This window comes from Brachycentrus maculatus, unplaced genomic scaffold (assembly GCF_059751285.1).
Source record: "Brachycentrus maculatus isolate JH-2025_06_01 unplaced genomic scaffold, ASM5975128v1 h1tg000065l, whole genome shotgun sequence".
In the NCBI taxonomy this organism is placed as follows: Eukaryota; Metazoa; Arthropoda; class Insecta; order Trichoptera; family Brachycentridae; genus Brachycentrus; species Brachycentrus maculatus.
This window is the reverse complement of record NW_028280819.1, coordinates 1,690,069-1,709,889: the sequence shown is the minus strand read 5'-3', so window position 1 is coordinate 1,709,889 and position 19,821 is coordinate 1,690,069. Positions and strand designations below refer to the sequence as shown.

Below are 19,821 nucleotides of genomic sequence, written 5' to 3'. Positions count from 1 at the left end.
AAAACGGGAACAAAAAATACGAGATATCAACAAGTTGTTCAAATATTTCAAATAAATATAGACAAACTATGGTTATAGACAATTATCGATAGAAAAATAGAAATCCTTATATGAAGAACTTGATGAAAATATTGAGTTTTATGCCAAAGTTAAAGTTAAATTTTGTGTATGAAAGTGTAGTTTTTCTAACTTGACACAACGCTTCCTTGAACTTTTGCAGCACCCCCCAAATGCGAAAATTTAAAAACGCCTAGCCAAACTTCCAAAACGCCCACAAAGGGGCGCTGGCACCCCCATTAAGAAACATAACTTCAGGAAGTGGTGGGCGCTCCTTCCGCCCTTTTAAAATATTGTATTTTCTAGAATTTTATATATAATATAGTAATTTGAAAATTCTATCGTTTTTGTTTTTGTTGAAAAGCCTTATATTTATACATAGTTTGAGATAATAATTTCAAAAAAGTTTCCATTACCATTTACCATTGTAAAGCTGAGTTGAGTAACCATTATTAATCACCTGAACTCTTTTTATAAATGTCGCGTTTTAGCCGTGACCTTTCTATTTTTGTTTACACTGAAATAAATAAATTTAGATAGTGAAATATCTTCTTTGTAATATTAATATTATAATTTTGAAAATATGTAATACAACAAATTTCAATATAAATACCATTTAACCTGAAAAATGAATGATAAATATTTCGGCGAGTGGATTCGACATTCAGCCGCGGCGAAGTCACGCCCAGCCGGGAGCTTAGTACTTCTAGCCGTTTACGTCACTTCTGGCCGCTGGCGAATATCACTTCTAGCCATAAAAAATCGAGGCAGTTGGCGGTCTTTATATAAATTAGTTAGTCTGTGTGCATTTATTTTGACATTTTACTTGACATTGACAGACTCAAATCGAGCAAAACTTAAAATTTGTAGTCGTCTGAAATAAACGTTTAAATATCTCATTGAAAATTCAAATAAATATATTTTCTTTGACATGGATGCATTGAAGGCAGAAATTGCCAAAAAAAGAAAATTAATAGAAGAAAGTAATTTGTTGGTAAGTAATTTAGTATTCTAAAATATATCATCAACGAATAATGTTGTTATTATGGCGATATTTTCTTTGGCATTGCGTTTTATTACCTCCACTTATGAATTAAAGTAATTTTTAGTAGTTAATATTGAAAAGCGATAAGAGCATTGTATGTTTGAGGTTATTTATGTTCCATTAAAATTACTTCTCAGTTCCTCAAAATGATTTGGTTATAAAATTTCTCTACACAAAATAAAGTGTGCAATTCAAACCTACCATCGAGTTTATTTTTTAACACAGATTTGTGTGTTTTAAACCCCTTTGGTTATTATTGCTTTCAGTAAATTTCAATTTGTCCGCCTCCGTAGTGTAATGGTTAGCACGCTCGGCTACCGTTCTGGAGGTCCCGGGTTCGATTCCCAAGGGGGGTAAAATAAATATAAGTGATTCTTTCACTGTAATATTTATTCAATATTACCCTGGACTGGTATGATTCTTTCACTGTAATATTTATTCAATATTACCCTGGACTGGTACCTAAAGCGGAGGGCTGATCACCTTTCCTTCATTTGTAAAAACGATCGAGATAACACTGCGTTTATATGACACAGTGCCCTATGCACCATCGGGATGCGGATAAGGGTTAAAAAATAAAAAAATAATTTAAAAGGATGGTTTTACTGCTATTGGGTGGGACATAGATGATCGCGAAAATTTCATTTTGCCACAAATTTGCCATACTTATTCAGAATATTGTATTTAGTATAATTTATCAGATATGACGCAACTCTTTTTTTTGTTTGTCGACGGAACTCCATTTGAGACAACTTTATTGTGTAGTAATCGAAGTTTTTTTGACCAAAAGAGGTATATGTTGGTATTTATTTGATGTCTTTCCGTATTTTGGATCTTGTAGATCTATGTACGTTTCAATAAAGTATTTTAATAATAATAATTATTTAATTTTAGAAAGCTGATAAGAGGTATTTCAAAAGAAGCGATTTACTAACAGGAGAGCAGGAATCAAAGGACCTTCTAGAAAACCTTCAAAATAATTTGGAAAAAGAATGCCTTAAAGCTAGCGTCAAAGGTATGCTATACATATTTCTGTATAAATATTTATCTGCAATTTTAAGACACCAATAATCGCATATAAAATTAATTATCTGACAATATGTCAATAAAAACTTAAGAATTCTGTATTTCCAAACCATCTCAACTCATCGCTATTTAAATGCCAAAAGGCCACAATGCAAAAAAAAAAAAACTCTTTATTCCAAAAATGGTATCTAAACCGTCAACATTTTCATATTCAAAAGACACCCATGATTCTAGCATTAGAAACGTCCATTTCTAACGCTAGAATCATGCGTGTATTTTGAATTTGAAAATGTTGACGATTTAGATCCCATTTTTGGAATAAATTGTTTTTTTTTTTGCGTTGTGGCCTTTTGGCATTAAACCAGCGACATCTTTCTTAATTTTATCTATAATGCTTATCTCAGCCTTGCATTCTTTCCTTACATCACCATTCAAACATCAATATATATATACATTGTTTTGCCGCACTGAGAGATCGCATTTCGACTGCGTTCAGTCCTACTTTCATCCTTTTTTTGACGACTCCATGCTTCACTTCCATTCATGAGGGATTGGAACTAAAACTCTCTTGTGCACTGCCAGTAGCATAACATAACATTATTGTATTGATTGCTTTAGATATCACACCAGCAGTTAGTACGGAGGAAGCTCCGGAAAATAATATAACCTTACCAAGAGCTGAGGTGATGAAACGGTTGAGAGACAGAGGACACCCTATCCTGTTGTACGGAGAAACTGAACAGCAAGCCTTCAAACGCCTCAGGAGAATAGAAATACAGGAACCGGAAGCAAATAGGGTATGTTGTAATATGGAAACGGCTACTATGATTTCAATTTATATTAAGATTTTTTATTGATATCTCGACATAGATCTTTAGACCATTAACACGTTCCGTGCGTCGTACACAGCTTCCGTGTCCATACAGATATTGCAGTCACGCATTGACGGAAATCATATTGAACAAAGATAAGGATTAGTAGCCGGTGTTTTGAAAACACAAAGGAATACACTTATTTCTTCTTCTGCTTGGTGTAGGCCTTGTGGCCTGTTTTCAAATGGGATTAACCTCCTGCGATGTTGATCTATCTATGAGTCGTTACCTTAGGGTTGGCTGTACAGTGCAATGTGGCAGAGTCTGGATGGTTCCATTCTCCTCACATACCATTGTCTCCTTCGTTGCCTTCCCCACCTAACGACATCTTCAATCTCGCATATTTCCCTTATTCTCTCTCGTAGACTCTTGCCAGATATGCTTCTTAGAGTCTTCATTTCTGACACTCTAAGCGCGTTTTTTGTGACTGTAGTGTCCGCTCTACTTTCGATTCCATACATCATGATGGGTCACACACAAGTTTTGTAAATTTTGATTTTGTTGCCGATTTTTTTTTAAGAAAAACTTATTTTTTCAATGCAAAAACGGTGTTTTAAGGAAAAAATCAATTACGTAAAATGTTACCCAGATTTAAAGAAAATTAAGTTGCGACTTAAAGAATACCGGGCCTTAAGTAATTGTTTATGTTATTTAAATTCAGAAAAGTAAAAACATAACTTTGTAACTATGGTAAAAATTTCAGGGTTTTAGGAATGACTTCCAAGAGGCTATGGAAAAAGTGGATCAAGCATATTTGGATGAAATTCTTGCACTGGGATCTGATGTAAGTACCATTTTCTTTCTCAAACGCTACTCAAATTCTTTATTCTTATCCATTCTTAACTATGTATTTGTTTTTATTTTTTTAAACTTTTTAATATGTATGATAAGTAAATGTGTAATTATAATAACATGAATTGATCAAATCTAAAAAGCGCTAACATAAGTATCAATAAATACATTTTTCAGAGCAACGACAAAAGCGCAAAAGATGAATCAATAGATGATACTATTACATATGACACAATACAAGAAATGGCAGAAAGGATGGGGCAAGGAGATCGAGAACACGACATGAATGTTATAGAAATATTGCTGAAGGTATTATTATTATTTTTGAGCTTTTTCTCTATGGTTTCAATAAATTTCTACTTTTTGTGATTATTAGCTACATATATTTTTCATTCCGAATTGTGCCACAAACAATATCTTTAAATTAACACATTGAATGTTGCCCACACGCCAGGCGCATACATCTAATATTACACCAAGTGCAGTATTCGCTGGGGGCGTACGGCTGAAAACAATAAGTCAAATAGCTTAAAAATATCATTGTGTAATTGAATGTATACCCTTACAGTCTTGAAACAATATTTTATGTCAATGTGTTATGTATAAAAAAATTACAAAAGGAAAATTAAATTTCATATATGAATACAGATTTGCGAGTGTAAACTCAGCTTTAGTCCCATCGAGGACTTGTGTTTATACTCATTTGTCTCAAAGTGAGTATAAACATGAGGTACACTAAAATGCTACACACAAAGAAAACTAAGTAAGTACGTACTTGTATCTACAAAAAGAAAAAAATAATGCGGTGAATGCGTTCTGCTTAACTGTACTGTCATGCAGATGCTACATTACATTAATAGTAAAAAGGTACTTTGAAAATAAACTCTTGAAGCAAATTTTTTCTGTCACAAAGAAATTGAAAAACCATTTTTTTTAAATTACCCTTGCAGTTCCTCCTGAAGCTCTGGGGCACCCAACTGAACTCAGCAAGCGGTGTTGAAAAGATGGCCACAAGGCACAAGATGACCCGGGCTACATTCACCCAGACGCAAGTTTACCTGAAGCCACTGCTGAGGAAACTGAGGAACAAATCACTTCCCGAGGATATCAGCGACAGTTTGTGCGAAATCACCAGACATCTCCTCAACAGAAATTACATCATGGTAAATTTTTTAAACTTAAATTTTCCCTAGCATAATTGTTGCATGACAGGTACCTCGTCTTGATTAACTAGCCTAAAGCTGTTAAAATAAACAAATTCACAATATTCTTTACATTTAATTTCATGTCTAAGGTATTGGTAATAATAACTCGTAATTACAATGCAGTAAGTTTATTACATATACAGGTCGCTATGACATTACAAGCACAAGCGTGTCATCTCCTTTGTGTGTCAATCTCATAAGGGGTTGAGTCTATGTAAACATTCCTCGCAAACACCCCTGCCCTGCGCTTGGGGTCATAGGTCAAGTTGTGAACTATTGCGTCATAATTATTTATTCTATCAGACACCGGATTAAAAAAATATAAAAAATGATAAATGTTTCATCTCAAGTTAAGACACCTATAATAGACTGATAATAATTTCAATAATTGATCTGTACATGAAATTGTGCAAGCGCCACACGAAAAGTGGTAATCCGTAAAAGTGTGGTTCTGGGTTGAGATAAGACAGTTAGAAAATGAGGTTTCAAATGTTTGGCAATAAGTTTCTTATATGATTTTTTTTCTTCGATTTTCTAGGCGAGCGATGCCTACTTACAAATGGCAATCGGTAATGCTCCGTGGCCAATCGGAGTGACTATGGTGGGTATCCACGCAAGAACGGGAAGAGAGAAAATTTTCTCAAAGAATGTGGCACACGTGATGAACGATGAAACTCAACGCAAATACATCCAGGCACTGAAGCGACTGATGACCAAATGTCAAGAATACTTTCCTACAGATCCCTCGAGATGTGTAGAATACACTCCGCAGACTTCATGAGAGAAATAACACATATTTGTATTTAATTAAAATGTTTTTATATGAATGAATATTGAACATTTTGTACATATGAATGCAATAAATATGGATAAAAGGTTTTTTTTTAAACTTGATTGTTTTATTTGGTATTTTCTAGTTTAAATATTGCTGGAAACAAAGACTGAGGTTTATTTTGTCAGACTTGATGAGATTGAAGTAGTGTTTTTTTTTAAAGTGGTATTTCACAAAGTGAATGATGAATGATAAGGAGAGTGTTATATTACTACACCACAAAGTTAACAATGCTTTTAATATTCATAATATATTATGAGAATGACTCATAGCTGCTTGGTTACTCATATGCTTGTACTAAGAGCTCAGACTCATTTTAATTTCCGATCGCCCCAAATTAGAGTCGGAATAGACAAATGAAATTAATTATACGCCTGTTCTCAATATTAAGACATTTGTATGTAGTTGAAAGGCTTCCTATAAATGTATATTCATCATAGCGTATTGCATCATAGTGATCTGATACGATCTTGATCCTGCAAGTTACTTATAACACGTAAATGTCTACGATTGGTATGTTACAATAAACAGGCAGTTTGAATATACCGGGTTACTTATTTTAAAGTAAAGGTGACCAAAAATCAAATCTTCGCAGAAAACCTTCATTGCGCCAATTGATTCAAACTCATCTCTGAATCTTCGATCTTGCCTCCTTCAACGTGCCTCTGTGCGCAAAGTCATGGATCATTCTTCCAACAACCCAGCGGTCCATTTCATCTTGTGGCATTTACCCCATTCTTGAGTCATAAATCACTCTAGAGTTCATTATACTAATGATATGGTCAAACAACTTCAAATAATTTGTGTTAAAAATGGACATCAAACTTTAAAAAGGTTTTTTTTAAATTTTTATATGTGATTTATTATTTAAATATTTAAAAACAGTAACAATGTGTTTCACATTTTTAATAATATAACATTTTATATAGCAACTATCAGATCAAAAACATTTATGGGATCATAATTACAACCGATGTAGCAACCAGTAATTATTGTCAACTTTGCATTTGATTTATATCAGCTACTTATATCTAGCTATTGGTTTAAAGGGATTCTATACACCTTGACATAATCATGTTATGTTTTGAAATTACCAAATTTTCACATGGTAATTTTCATAATACTTACTAAAAAAGTGAATAGACTTTATACTTTTAAGTAAACTTCAAGTAACGAAAAATAAATAAAAGAATATTGAATTAAGGTAAGCTAATTGCCTCACCATCGTATCACCATTGCCTCGAATCATTCCAATTTGAAAGCGGGTTATGAGGCGTTGATAATTACGGATTTGTGTGTGGAACTCCATAAAAAGAGTTCAGGTAATAGTCATATAGTGCCAAGGCTATAAGTGTGAAATAACCCTTATTCTCACAAAAAATCTTGCAATAAAGTCAAGAAAATAATACATTTAATACAACAATGCTTGCGTTAAAAAAAATACAGTTAAAAGTATGGCAGTTTCAACAGTAAAAATATATTTCAAATAATATTTTAACAGCGAAACACATTTTAAAATTAAATTCAATGTGTTTTTCAGAGCATTAGTATTTAAAAACAAGTTTATAATTTCATAAATTATGGGCCTCAGTACTTATATTCAGAAATAAAAATTAACAAATCTATAAATCAAATGTATAGAATAAATGGGTCATGGATATTATCAAAAAAATCAATATGTATAATTCATATCTAACAAATTAAAAATAAAATAAAAATATCATAACAATACAATATGGGAGAGATTCAGTTCAAGAGAGATTCAATAAAACTTCAAAGATTTAGGAACTCATTGAGATTCACAAAAAAAATACTGAAAAAATAATACAATGTTCAAGATATTGTTTCGTCCTTCGGTGTCCACTACAGAGAACAAAAAAATACTGTAATTTTACATAAAGGCTGTGGTAGAAACTAATGACTACTAATGTTCATCAGATCGAAAAAAGATTGTCTCATTTGCGGTATCGTACACCTGAGCACAATATATTTTCATCCTTAAAAGTATCACATTTATTTTTTCTGTCCCATCTCATTGGACTTTTGCACAGCTGCCTGAATTGCATTTATGAATGATGCTCTGTAAAATAAAGAAATATTAGATAGTAATATAATTATTTGTGTGAAATGACATGATAAGCAAAAGATTATTGTATAACATTTGAAATTTGTTATTTTTACAAAAATTAATCACAAAACTCAATTATTGTAACGGTATATACACGGGTCTACCAAACAATAAAATGACTCGACTGCAATCAGCGTTAAACGCAGCAGCGAGACTGATTTTTGGGATTTCTAAATTCAGTCACATCACCCCACTACTTCACAAACTCCACTGGTTACGCTTTTCCGAAAAAGTTGAGTAGAATCTCTGCCTACTCATCTATAAATCAATACACAATATGGCTCCAGAGTATCTTAAGGAGCTGTGTATTCCAGATGAATTGGTTGATAGACGTCTCACGCTTCGATCGGCTACAACATCTGTAATGGGCAAAGTGATCTTACCAGCTCGCAACCAACGCACTAAATTTGGCAAGCGCACCTTTGCTGTTGCAGGACCGACGGCGTGGAATGCTCTTCCACCAATGGTTAGAAATAGTGAGAGTGATATGATCTTTAGAAAAAGACTAAAAACACATTTGTTTGCTAAATCATTTCCACCATAATATTTTCCCAAATTCATTCACAGTGAAGCGCCCTTGAGGTATTATTTTACGAAAATGGCACTATGTAAGTTATCCAAATTTATTATTTATTATTATTAAAATTACTTAAGTTTTAAAACTTGGTAGGCTAAAGATCCAGTCCCTTAAAGCAGCTAATGAGAGCAGTAAACAAACCTATTCAACATGATGGTTGCTGGTACACTGCTTTCAAGACCGATTGAATATTCTCTATTTGCAATTACAATTAACACATTGTTATTGGGCGATTTTTTCATCAACCCCAACCCTAATTATACTCGGATAGTCTGCCGCCCGACCCTCAGTATACTAATCACAAGTAACAGCAAACGTAATTCCCATCTTTACAATGTTTTTTTTGCCGTCTCTCGCGCTCTACCAAAAGTAAGCAAATAGAACGCTTATAAGCGTTTCCTGCTCTCTAGCAACAGTATATAAAAGACGCTTTTAAGCGTTTCCCGTAAGTGAGTTAAATAACAAATCACGCAACATCATACGACAAATAGCAATTATTTATAAAAGGAAGCGTCAACCGCTTTTCTTCATCTAAAACTTTTAAGGAATTAGACCTAACGGTAGATAAAGGTTATGGTAAGTTCTCACCTAACGCCGCCTTTCTCCAGCTCGTGTATTCCACAGATAGTTGTGCCCCCGGGAGAACACACTTCATCCTTCAGCTGTCCCGGATGTTTGCCAGTCTCCAGAACCATCTGAGCGGCCCCTAACACAGTTTGGGCGGCGAACCGTGTCGCCATCGCTCTCGGTAGCCCTTGCTTCACTCCGCCGTCAGATAAAGCTTCGATCATCAAGTATATCTGTAATATAATCAAATATCTCAAGATCTAAAGAATCTTAGTGAAACTTTATATGAATTGTGGTATGTTCTTGGTGTAATGAGCGTTTTAATTTGTTTTAAATTGATAATAAGAAGAGACCAAATAAGGAACACGGAAATTCAGAATATGTGTAGTACAGAGGATTAAGTCTGATGGGGAAGACTGTGAAGAAGATTCTGGAATGGCCAGGTCAGTAGAATTCAAGAAAATAGACTGGCTCGAATTGCTCTTTAAGAAAACCCAGACGGTAGAAGACCACCAGAAAAACCTCCAAAGCGATAGCGTGACAGCTGCCAGTCTACATCACAAGAGTAGGATAACGGAACAGACATCCTTGGGTATATAAGAAGGAAGAAGAAGAAGGATATTAAAATGTTCAATTCTAACATTTTGTCAAAATGTTTGACTACATATCATGCAGAGATGTTTTAATTGTAAATGAGAACACTTGTTTTTTACCACTTGAGCTTCATTTATTTTAACATCTAGTTTCGGAAGCTACAGATGCTTCCATCTTCATAAACACAGTTTAAGACCCAAAGATCGAAGCATCTGTAGCTTTCGAAACTAGATGTTAAAATACATATAACTCAAGTGGTAAAAAAACAAGTGTTCTCATTTCACCATGTCTTACCACAAAGTCAATGCCGAAACAATAAATAAAACAGATGTTTTTGTGATAATTTTGTCTAATTTTATTTTTCTTCTATGATATTTTGACCTGATTACAGAGGTCATTTTCAGGTTGAAGTACACTGTTAATACCTATCCTACAATGAAGCCCGTAACTTTGAAAAAGAAAAAGAAAATTATAAAAAAATAATAATAATCTCTACATTTGTAAATAGTTATTACGAATATCTATGTGATATATGTATTAATTTTAAATTTATGTATTAATTTTAAATTTTAAATCAAACACAGATTTTTTGAGTCTACTCAGTTGTATTTTATTAACAAAAACCCATAAAAATTATATTGTGACAATTGTTTCGCCTTGTTAGGGCATTATCAAACGAATGTGAAGATCAAATGGACAGTAATAATTATATCTACATATGTAATTAATTATATCTACATACATGAATTCTTTCTTAAAATAAAAATAAAAATTGCCATGTCAATAAATTCTCCCTTCCCCGAAAATAAATATAAGGGTACATACCTACATCCCCCACTACTTAATGAACAAACTAACCTTAGGTCTTCACTATTGCTAAATGTATTTAAATAGACTATTACTGTACATCATCTCTCTCTATGTAAACGCTTGCATGATGCGTTATTGATAAACTAATAATTACATCTACATATAAAAATTCTTGAAAATAATATTACCAACAATTGTATTAAAATCTCTAAAATATGGCCATGTCAATAAATTCTTCCCTTCCCAGAAAACAAATATAAGGGTACATACCTACATCCCCCATTAGCGACTGTTGTCTCCCATAAATTATTACTGCACATGTTAAAACTGTCACATAGAATTGTATAGCTACATAAGGACCGTAGTCCATTTGATCTTCACATTCGTTTGATAATGCCCTAACAAGGCGAAACAATTGTCACAATATAATTTTTATGTGTTTTTTGTTAATAAAATACAACTGAGTAGACTCAAAAAATCTGTGTTTGATTTAAAATTTAAAATTAATACATAAATTAAAATGGAGTTCTACAAATTAAACGCCAAGTCAATAAATAAAAATAAATAAAATCTATGTGATACTTTGATAGCACAAGGCTTTGAGTGTATATAATAATAATTTTTAATATCTTACAAAAGCTGGTCCACTGCCAGAGAGACCCCCAGCTGCGTTGATCAGGTTTTCAGGCACCCTCTGGTAAATTCCTGCACAGCCGAGAATGTCCTCCACTACCTTGCAATCTTCTTCCGTGGCACTCGCATCCGGAGAGTAGACTGTGGCTCCGACGCCCAATGTCATTGGTGTATTTGGCATTGTACGGATAACACGGGAATTTTTGAATACTGCAAGGACCTTGAAAGAATATATTTACGCAAATATATATTAATATAGAAAACCAACTAAGCACCTCGCCGCTTAGCCGCGGGGCTAGGCAGAGAAAATTCAACACCATACCAATCTGTATTTGCAAATAATTTTCTCCCTTTTCCACATTCATGCATCTCCTCATACATACCTGTTGAATATTCCGACTCCTGACATGACCACTACAACTATTTGAAAAACTTGATTTTATCAAGTTTTCCACTGTCTTCCTCTGATTCTATTACCAACCACATTTTTCTCATAAAGTCGTTTTAATATTCTCTCTTCACTTCTTTCGATTCACATGCCTAAACTATCTCAAAACACATTTCTTAATTTTATAGATAATGCTTATCTCAGCCTTACATTCTTTCCTTATTCCATTCGAACATCTATCATACAACGCGTTTTACAATTATATGTATGACACTTCTAGGCAAATCTGATCACTCTTCAAACCCTTATCCGGACTTGATGGTGCATAGGGCACTGCATCATATAAATGCAGTGTTATTTACACATTAAGGAAAGGTGATCAGCTCTCCGCTTCGGGTCCAGCGTAATATTGAGTAAATATTAGACTTAAAATCACTTATATTTATTTGAACCCCCCCTGGGACCTCCAGTACGATAGCCAAGCGTGCTGACCACTACACTTACACTACACTTAATACTACGGAGGGGGACAAAAAAATATTGTGTATATTATATGTATAGATAAAAATTTAATGTATAATATATAAAAATATAAATAAAACCCTTATCCGCACCCCAATGGTGCATAGGGCACTACGTCATATAAACGCAGTGTTATCTTGATCATTTATACATGAAGGAAAGGTGATCAGCCCTCCGCTTCAGGTACCAGTCCAGGGTAATATTGAATAAATATGACAGTGAAAAAATCACTTATATTTATTTTACCCCCCTTGGGAATCGAACCCGGGACCTCCAGAATGGTAGCCGAGCGTGCTGACCATTACACTACGGAGGCGGACTAAAATGTATAATTTACAATAATTTAATAATTTCTACCTCTTTCAGTGTCTGTATGCTTGTTCCTGCCAAAATTGAGACAAATAATTTGTTTGAAGAATTACATGTGACTGGTAGAGTTTGTAAAGCTCCTTCGACAGCATCATTTAAAAGATGTGGTTTGACAGCAATGAAGACAACGTCACATTTTGCAATCACTTCCCCATTCTTAGTGGTGGCATTTGCTCCGAGATCTTTCCAAAATTGCAGATTTTCTATATGTGGTCCGGACACCCAGACCTGGGAAGATTGAAATAGACCTGAAGAGAAAAGTTTATTACTAATTTGTAGCTTCAAAACAAAAGATAATAATGTCATGTATTTTATGTTGCAAAAAACGGTTTCGTAAAAGTTCAAATATTTCCCTTTCCCCGAGCTGAACAAATAAAATGCATATTATTTTTTGACATCTCATCAAAGATGAAGAAGAATATGGAAGTCTGGGCATTTAGGGGGCTAACGACCGTCATAGGCTGGTTTAAGTGATCACTTTACACACGTGTAACATTCACCAATTCTACCCATTATTGACAACCACACTACTCAAGTTCTATAAAGATGAACCAATTTTGAAACATTGTTCTTGAATTACTAGAACTTCACTAGAGACATCTATTGGTGAGATGAAAAGAAGCTTTTTATTGAGATAATCCAGATTTTGTGAATTAGTATTTGAACACACTCAAAATGTTGTAAATAAAATACAGCTATAATTTTTAAAAGATAAACGGGACGAAAGCCTTCCGTCTTAAGCGACAGATGTGTGATTTCCGTTTCAATACATCAAATAATTGAGAAGACAACTAAAAGGAATACCTTTCTTGATGATTACTTCACCGATGGCTTTTGCCATGTTTCCACCACCAATAAACCCCACAGAATAATTTCTAGTCGGCATTTAGGATTTTTTATTAACAGAATGTATATGATGTAATTAAGAAAATTGTATATCTTTTATTAAGTAATCGATATTGAATGTGTTTACAGTTGACTACAAATAAAACCCAAGGAAGAAACGTCAAAACAGTAAACGTCAAACCTAATATAAATTTGTCTATGCTTAAATGTTGCCAATTTATAACTAAACACATCTTTTTTTTTATCTGAGGTAGTTGCTCATCAATGATCATGACGTCAATCACCACAAATTAAGCATCTACCTGGCATCTACTTTTTCTATGGTCAGTCTATGGTTTTTAGTCGAGCGGTGAGTGTGTGTAGTTCGTGTCCGGCGGTACGTTTTTAACGAAATTTAGATTTTATGTGGTGTTTTGATTTAAAATGTGTTCTGTTCTGGTGAAATAGTTATGTGCAGTGCTTTTAAAGTGTAGTGAACACAATGTTTCGTTGCATACCCCTGTTTAAAGGCTGCAATAGGCAGGTGGAGTATGTTGACAAGCGGCATTGCTCCTTGCCTACTGTCCCAGAAGACATCTTGCGATATTCCCGCAGTTTGGAAGAACTTTTATTAGATGCCAATCACATAAGAGATTTACCAAAGGTAATAATTGAACATGTTTGGGTTTGTACCACCTATATCTACGAGCCTGGAGATGCAGGAATGTGGGCGTATTCATGCCGTCAGGTGTAAACGTCAACGATTGTTGCGCCTCTTGTTTTGTGTTCTCCAAATTCCTGCCAAATTACGAAGCTACCACACTGTAAACTGTTTATTCAGTATCTATTATATTTGATTAAACTCCAACCATACAAAATATTGGAATACAGAGTGAATCAATGCTTGTTTATCGTTAACTTTCATTTTAAATGATCGTCTTTGTTTATTTGAAAAATATTTAAAAACAGCTTTAAGTTACAGTTCGGACACAATTTTTACGATTAATTTGAACAAATACGATAGTGTTTTTATTGATAGAATATTATTTTAATACATTCTGTGCAAGTAACGGTGGATAATATCTATTTGGTGTGCATGATCGACTATTTTGAATAATTTTACTGTCTATTTTTGTATTTGCTGCCTTTGAACTCTTCTTACCTTAATTATTTAAAAAAATGGACTGATACGTATTATGTTCCGGGTTCGATTATCAACCGGGTACCAAAAATAGTCTTACTGGCACACAATAATCGTGAATTTACGTCAAAGAAGACACACTTTTCTCTGTCTTGTTAAAATTCAAGAAGACACTGCATCACTCTGACGCAGTGGCCTATGTACCATTACGTGCGTATTGAAAGCTTCCCGCCACATTCCCGATACAGAAGTTCTAGGTCAGGAATGGGGAACCTTTTTTTATTTCTGAAGGCCACTTTCATTTATTTGATTCAATATAAAGCTGTACAGATTACCTTGACTCCTTCCCCCCTATTTAAATATTTATAACATTTACTCTGTGGTTAGTAATTTCTACAAAACTATGCTGGTATATAACTCACCGAGATTTTAAAAATCTCACCGAGATTTTAGTCTACCGGATGCGAGACGTACCCGTCTCTTCGTCAGGACAAACACTACACCGGCTAACAAACTTACTACATTTCACTACCATAGAACTGTTCACACACTTATAACTATGTGCTAAAACAATCCTTACATATGTATTAAAAAATTACTATCACATAACAGAAGAAAACACCACCCAGCAAAGATTATTACCACACTTTATGGTAATGAAAAAGAACTACAACGTCCAAAACACAGAAACACATAAAACAAAACCATATCACATACCTCTTTTACTCAAAAGAACTTTTATTGTTATACAATTAAATTGTACAACCTGCTTCCATTATTCATTAAGTCGTTAAAAATATAAACTAAATACGAAAGAGCTATTTATAAATGGGTAATGGAAGTGGATACATTTGATATAGATCGCACATTTCAGTCACGTCGTATTTGATTGCATGTCCGAATTTTCTTTCATGTAATTTTATAAATAAATATTTTAAAATGTGTCCTAGGTGTGGAAAAGTGGAAAAACTCAGTGTGGGTCATTACTGTAATTTGTGATTATGTGTATGATGAAATAATTTTAAAAAATAGGGGAAGACGACCAAGTAAGACTCAACAGGACCATGTCATTAAAAATCTGGAATTTCGTGTCAAAAATTTGTGTAAAAATATATCAGAGGGCATATACTAAAATTCACCTATCGACTCGAATGATCAAAATTGGGCGATGGTCGAAAAATGGCTTATTTTTTTTAACCCATTACCGAGCATTGTACACGCCACTGCACACTTTTTATTGTTTTTTATTTAACATCAAATCATTCTTTGAAAAGTGGTACTCGGCCGTATACAACAGACGCTAATGAGTTTTAAATTCAGATATTAATGTGAAAGTGTGAAAGACGATGAGATCTTTTGATATAAGCTTTTGTATGGATCGTGATAAAAAAAACATTAAATGAAAATTGTTTTTCGTGATGTATTAAAAAATCATCCAAACCTCCTTTGTTTTTTTTCTAGATGGGAGTTACATTTATCATTTATCATTTACCTTGCTTATTATGTAAAAGGTTTATAGATCATCAAGTGGAGTATTGTTTATTCTAGCTAAAATTATGTTTTATAATATTTTAATCTGTGTTGGGAACAGGAGGGAAAATCTTGTGTGGGCCAAATCAGGAACTTGTCAGCATTCGCTCATTGCTGGGAGGAAACCACGTAAAACTCCTCAGGAGAAGCCGGACTATTGACTGTCGTCAACAGGCCTTCCGTTCCACTAAGAGGGTTTGGCATTTTATGTCCCAGCTTGGTTTATGGTACCAATGTCTCTCTTCACTATTTTTATCATGCATGATATCACCTCTCGTGAGAGTTCCTTACGAACTAACACGGATCCGGTGTTGGATAGGTCCTCACCTAGACTCCTGCTGACCTAATCATTTATTCTAATATGTTTTTAAAAATTTCATTTCTAGAATTTTTTTCGTCTCCATCGACTGAGGAAGTTGGGTCTCAGTGATAACGAAATCCACCGCCTCCCATCCGATATACAAAATTTTGAGAATCTTGTAGAGCTCGACGTTTCCAGAAATGGTAAGTAATTAAAAAATGTTTTTTACAGTCCCGGTAACCAGGAATTCATAGTATACCTTGTTTGTAAGTTGCAGATCATGTAGATACGTAATCTTACAAGTATAAAACAAACATAAAACACTGGAATAATATCGCTTTTTTGAGATTCTCAGTGTAAACAAGACTAGTTTCGAGAACGAGAGAAGTTCTTACGAATAGTTTGGATTTTAACATATCAATAGTTCGAGAAAATTGATATGCTGTGTGCCCATAGAACGCAGAGAACCTGAACATATTGTGAACCAGGCAATCGTCATGGATCTTCCTCGAAAGACATCTAGAGGAAGATCAAATAAATATAACATGTTTCGAAGGCCTAGGTGACGTCCATGATAGAAGGACCTACAACCTGAGGACGAGGAGTGCTGACCCCAACAGTCTACAAAGATGATGAGTTGGGATGGAGCCAGGAAGAAGAAGATAGTTCTCTAAACTAGCCGTGTTTACATGAATAAGGTTAAAAATGTGGTTTTCTAAAAGTGTTTTATTTGTATAATTTTATTTTCTATCGTTTGATATCATATCACGTTGAGATACTTAAAATTAAGATTCAATTTGTTGGTGCATCTTGAGCACTAAAGTTTTACTGAACCGAATTCACATTATTTTTGACATATCAACATAGATGAAGAAGAAATGGAAGTCTGGGCGTTTACAGGACTGATCAGACGTGTAACATTCACTAATTCTACCCATGATTGACAACAACACTACTCAAATTCTTGAAACTTCTAGAAATATTGAATATATCTTAAAGTTTCAATACTTTGAGTAGTTTGGTTGTCAATCACGGGTAGAACTGATAAATGTTATCATTTAAGTCAGCCTATGATGGTCGTAAGTCCTGCAAATGCCCAGACTCCCATATTCTTCTTCATATATGGTGAGTTGTCAAAAATAATGTAAAAAATAACTCCTAATTGGAGATAATCCAGTATTTGGACACACACAAAATTTTGTTAACCGAATTTAGTTCGTTGTATTACGACTTGCATTTCCACGTGTTATTTTCAAATGTGCATCGTATTTTCTAACACTTCATTTACGTTGTGTTTTGCACACGTTGTTAAGCAGTTAGTAAGCAGACACGTAATTCAGGTTACGTAGTTTTTAACTTGATTACGTGCCGCTGTCCTTTCAGAACTTTTCTAATTACTCTGGAGCGATCCTCAGGGATTCATTTATAAAAATGGGAATGGTCCCAGTCGCTACAGGAACGCGAAAACGAGAGAAACTGTTTAGCTTCCTTAATAATAATAAATTTGGATAATTTACAAAGCGCCATTTTTGTAAAATACTAACTACCTCAAGGGCGCTGCGCTGTGATTGAATTGGGAAAAGGAGATAGTGGAAATGATTTAGCAAACAAATGAGTTTTTATTTTTTTCTGAAAATCATTTCACACTCACTGTTTCTAATTTCTGATATAAGAGCATTTCACACCATCGCCCCGCAAAGGCAAAGGCACGCGGGCCAAATTTTTTCACGTCAGCGACTAAATTATAATAAGCCTTTTAATTTTAAATCAAAAACAGATTTTTTGAGTCTAAGTTGTAGTACTAAGTTGTATTTTATTAACAAAAACACAAAAAATTAATATTGTGACAATTGTTTCGCCTAGTTACGGCATTTTCATGGTTGTGTACTAAAAGATTTCGATATTTTTGTCTAGTTTGTTGTTCAACGATGATACTCATCCACAATGAATGAAGAAATAACGGAAAACAAATTTATGAGCTGAATGTAGTTGGAAAAAGGAGCGGAGAAAGACCGATGAAAACTCGTCATGATCAAATACTTGAAAACAGTCAGGCAATCGGCGGATATGTACGAGGAGATGCATGATTGTGTGAAATGAAATGATGCATGTTGCATGTTCGTTGTGCGCAGCGTTCGTTATGCGAGGCATCACTCTATGTACCATAGCTGATTAGTTTGTAGGTACTTGAAACGTGTTATTCTCCTTCTGTCCATTATCTTAAAACATCGCTATTATGATAGTTAGATAATTGTATCGTTATGTACAAACTTATTATAAGGTGTGTATTTCCATTACTGATGTTACAGGTTGTGAGTTTTGTGCACGCTAATCAATCATGTCTCCTTATTAAAATAATAATACAATACATATGTAATTAATTGTTTATTAAAATCATATAAAATTGTATATCAAATAAATATAAGTGATTTTTTCACTGTCATATATATTCAATATTACCCTGGACTGGTACCTGAAGTGGAAGGCTGATTACCTTTCCTTTATGTGTAAAAGATAAAGAAAACACTGCGTTTATATGAAGTAGTGCCCTATGCACCATTGGGGTCCGGATAAGGGTTTTATTATTATTCAAATCATATAAATATTTTTTACCTCGCTTTCCTATGTGGAGTATATGGAGTGCACAAACTGTTTTCGCCTCTTCCACGTTCATGCATCTCCTCATACATGCCCGCCGAATGTTTTGACTCCTAACCTGACCACGCCCAAGTACTTGAAATATTTGATCATGCCAAGTTTTCCTCGGTTTCCCACTGCTTCTATTGCCGACCACATTCGCTTCGTAAATTTGTTTATTTTTATTCTATTCTTTCTTCACTCGTTCGATTCATATGCCCAAACCATCTCAACACACCTTTCGTAATTTTATTGATAATATTTATCTCAGCCTTGCATTCTTTCCTAATATCACCATTCGAACATCTATCATACATCGTTTTGCCGCACTGAGAGATCGCATTTCGACTGCATTCAGTATACTTTCATCATTTTACTGCCGACTCCATTCTTCATTTCCACGCATGACGGGTTGGAACCAGGACTCCATTTAGGCACTGCCAGCAACATAACAACATCATCGATAATGCTTATCTCAGCCTTGCATTCTTTCCTTATATCACAACAGATTTTTTTTAACGTATAAAAATTGTTTGAATTCGACCCTTGAAAATAAGCGTGCCATTTGAGTGGTTCAACAGAGCTGTCTGCATTTATTTGTATATTTTTGTGTGCATGGATTTTACAGAATAAACACAAATAATATTGGTAAATACTTCAGGTGAACGCCGCCCATCGAGTACGAGTATGTACATTCATTGCACGATCTTGCTATCGTACGACTCGACTAGATAACATAACTCGAGTGTCGCACGAGATAAGGTAAATATTACGAATTGATAACGATCGTCGGTCATTTCTGAACTCCTTATTTTATATTCTAATCCCAAAGATTTTCAATATTGGTAGGATGAGCGAAGCTCCTTTTTTAACAAGCAGAAACTCTTTTATTTGTATGTGAGGTCCGAATCCTGGATTATATTCACATATTTTCATTAATTGATTCGGCAGTCACTTTGTGGTAAAATCT

The 19,821-nt window shown here is 34.2% G+C and overlaps 3 protein-coding genes across 19 annotated transcripts in view; 2 read left to right on the top strand and 1 right to left on the bottom strand.

The window, feature by feature from the left end:
* The first annotated feature begins 862 nt into the window (after positions 1 to 862).
* Positions 863 to 5,892, top strand: Prp18 (pre-mRNA processing factor 18). Its single transcript, XM_088256677.1, has 7 exons — positions 863 to 1,051; positions 1,997 to 2,117; positions 2,747 to 2,925; positions 3,704 to 3,784; positions 3,970 to 4,101; positions 4,743 to 4,955; positions 5,536 to 5,892. Exons 1-7 carry the CDS (start codon positions 989 to 991, stop codon positions 5,776 to 5,778), a joined length of 1,032 nt encoding a protein of 343 aa, XP_088112803.1. The 5' UTR covers positions 863 to 988; the 3' UTR covers positions 5,779 to 5,892.
* A 772-nt stretch (positions 5,893 to 6,664) lies between these two features.
* Positions 6,665 to 13,451, bottom strand: P5cr (Pyrroline 5-carboyxlate reductase). The gene is made up of 5 exons (XM_088256678.1): positions 13,222 to 13,451; positions 12,406 to 12,665; positions 11,140 to 11,358; positions 9,123 to 9,334; positions 6,665 to 7,909 (listed from the first exon to the last, which is right to left on the bottom strand). The coding sequence occupies exons 1-5, from the start codon at positions 13,301 to 13,303 to the stop codon at positions 7,843 to 7,845; spliced, it is 840 nt and encodes a 279-aa protein (XP_088112804.1). The 5' UTR covers positions 13,304 to 13,451; the 3' UTR covers positions 6,665 to 7,842.
* Positions 13,452 to 13,588: 137 nt separating this feature from the next.
* scrib (scribble planar cell polarity protein) overlaps positions 13,589 to 19,821 on the top strand; it is a 327,417-nt gene continuing 321,184 nt past the window's right edge. For all 17 annotated transcript variants that reach the window (XM_088256718.1, XM_088256722.1, XM_088256716.1 and 14 more), the window contains exons 1-2: positions 13,589 to 13,906; positions 16,300 to 16,417. In XM_088256718.1, the coding sequence (XP_088112844.1) occupies positions 13,745 to 13,906; positions 16,300 to 16,417 (280 nt within the window). In that variant the 5' untranslated portion in view covers positions 13,589 to 13,744. The remainder of the gene's footprint in view (positions 13,907 to 16,299; positions 16,418 to 19,821) is intronic.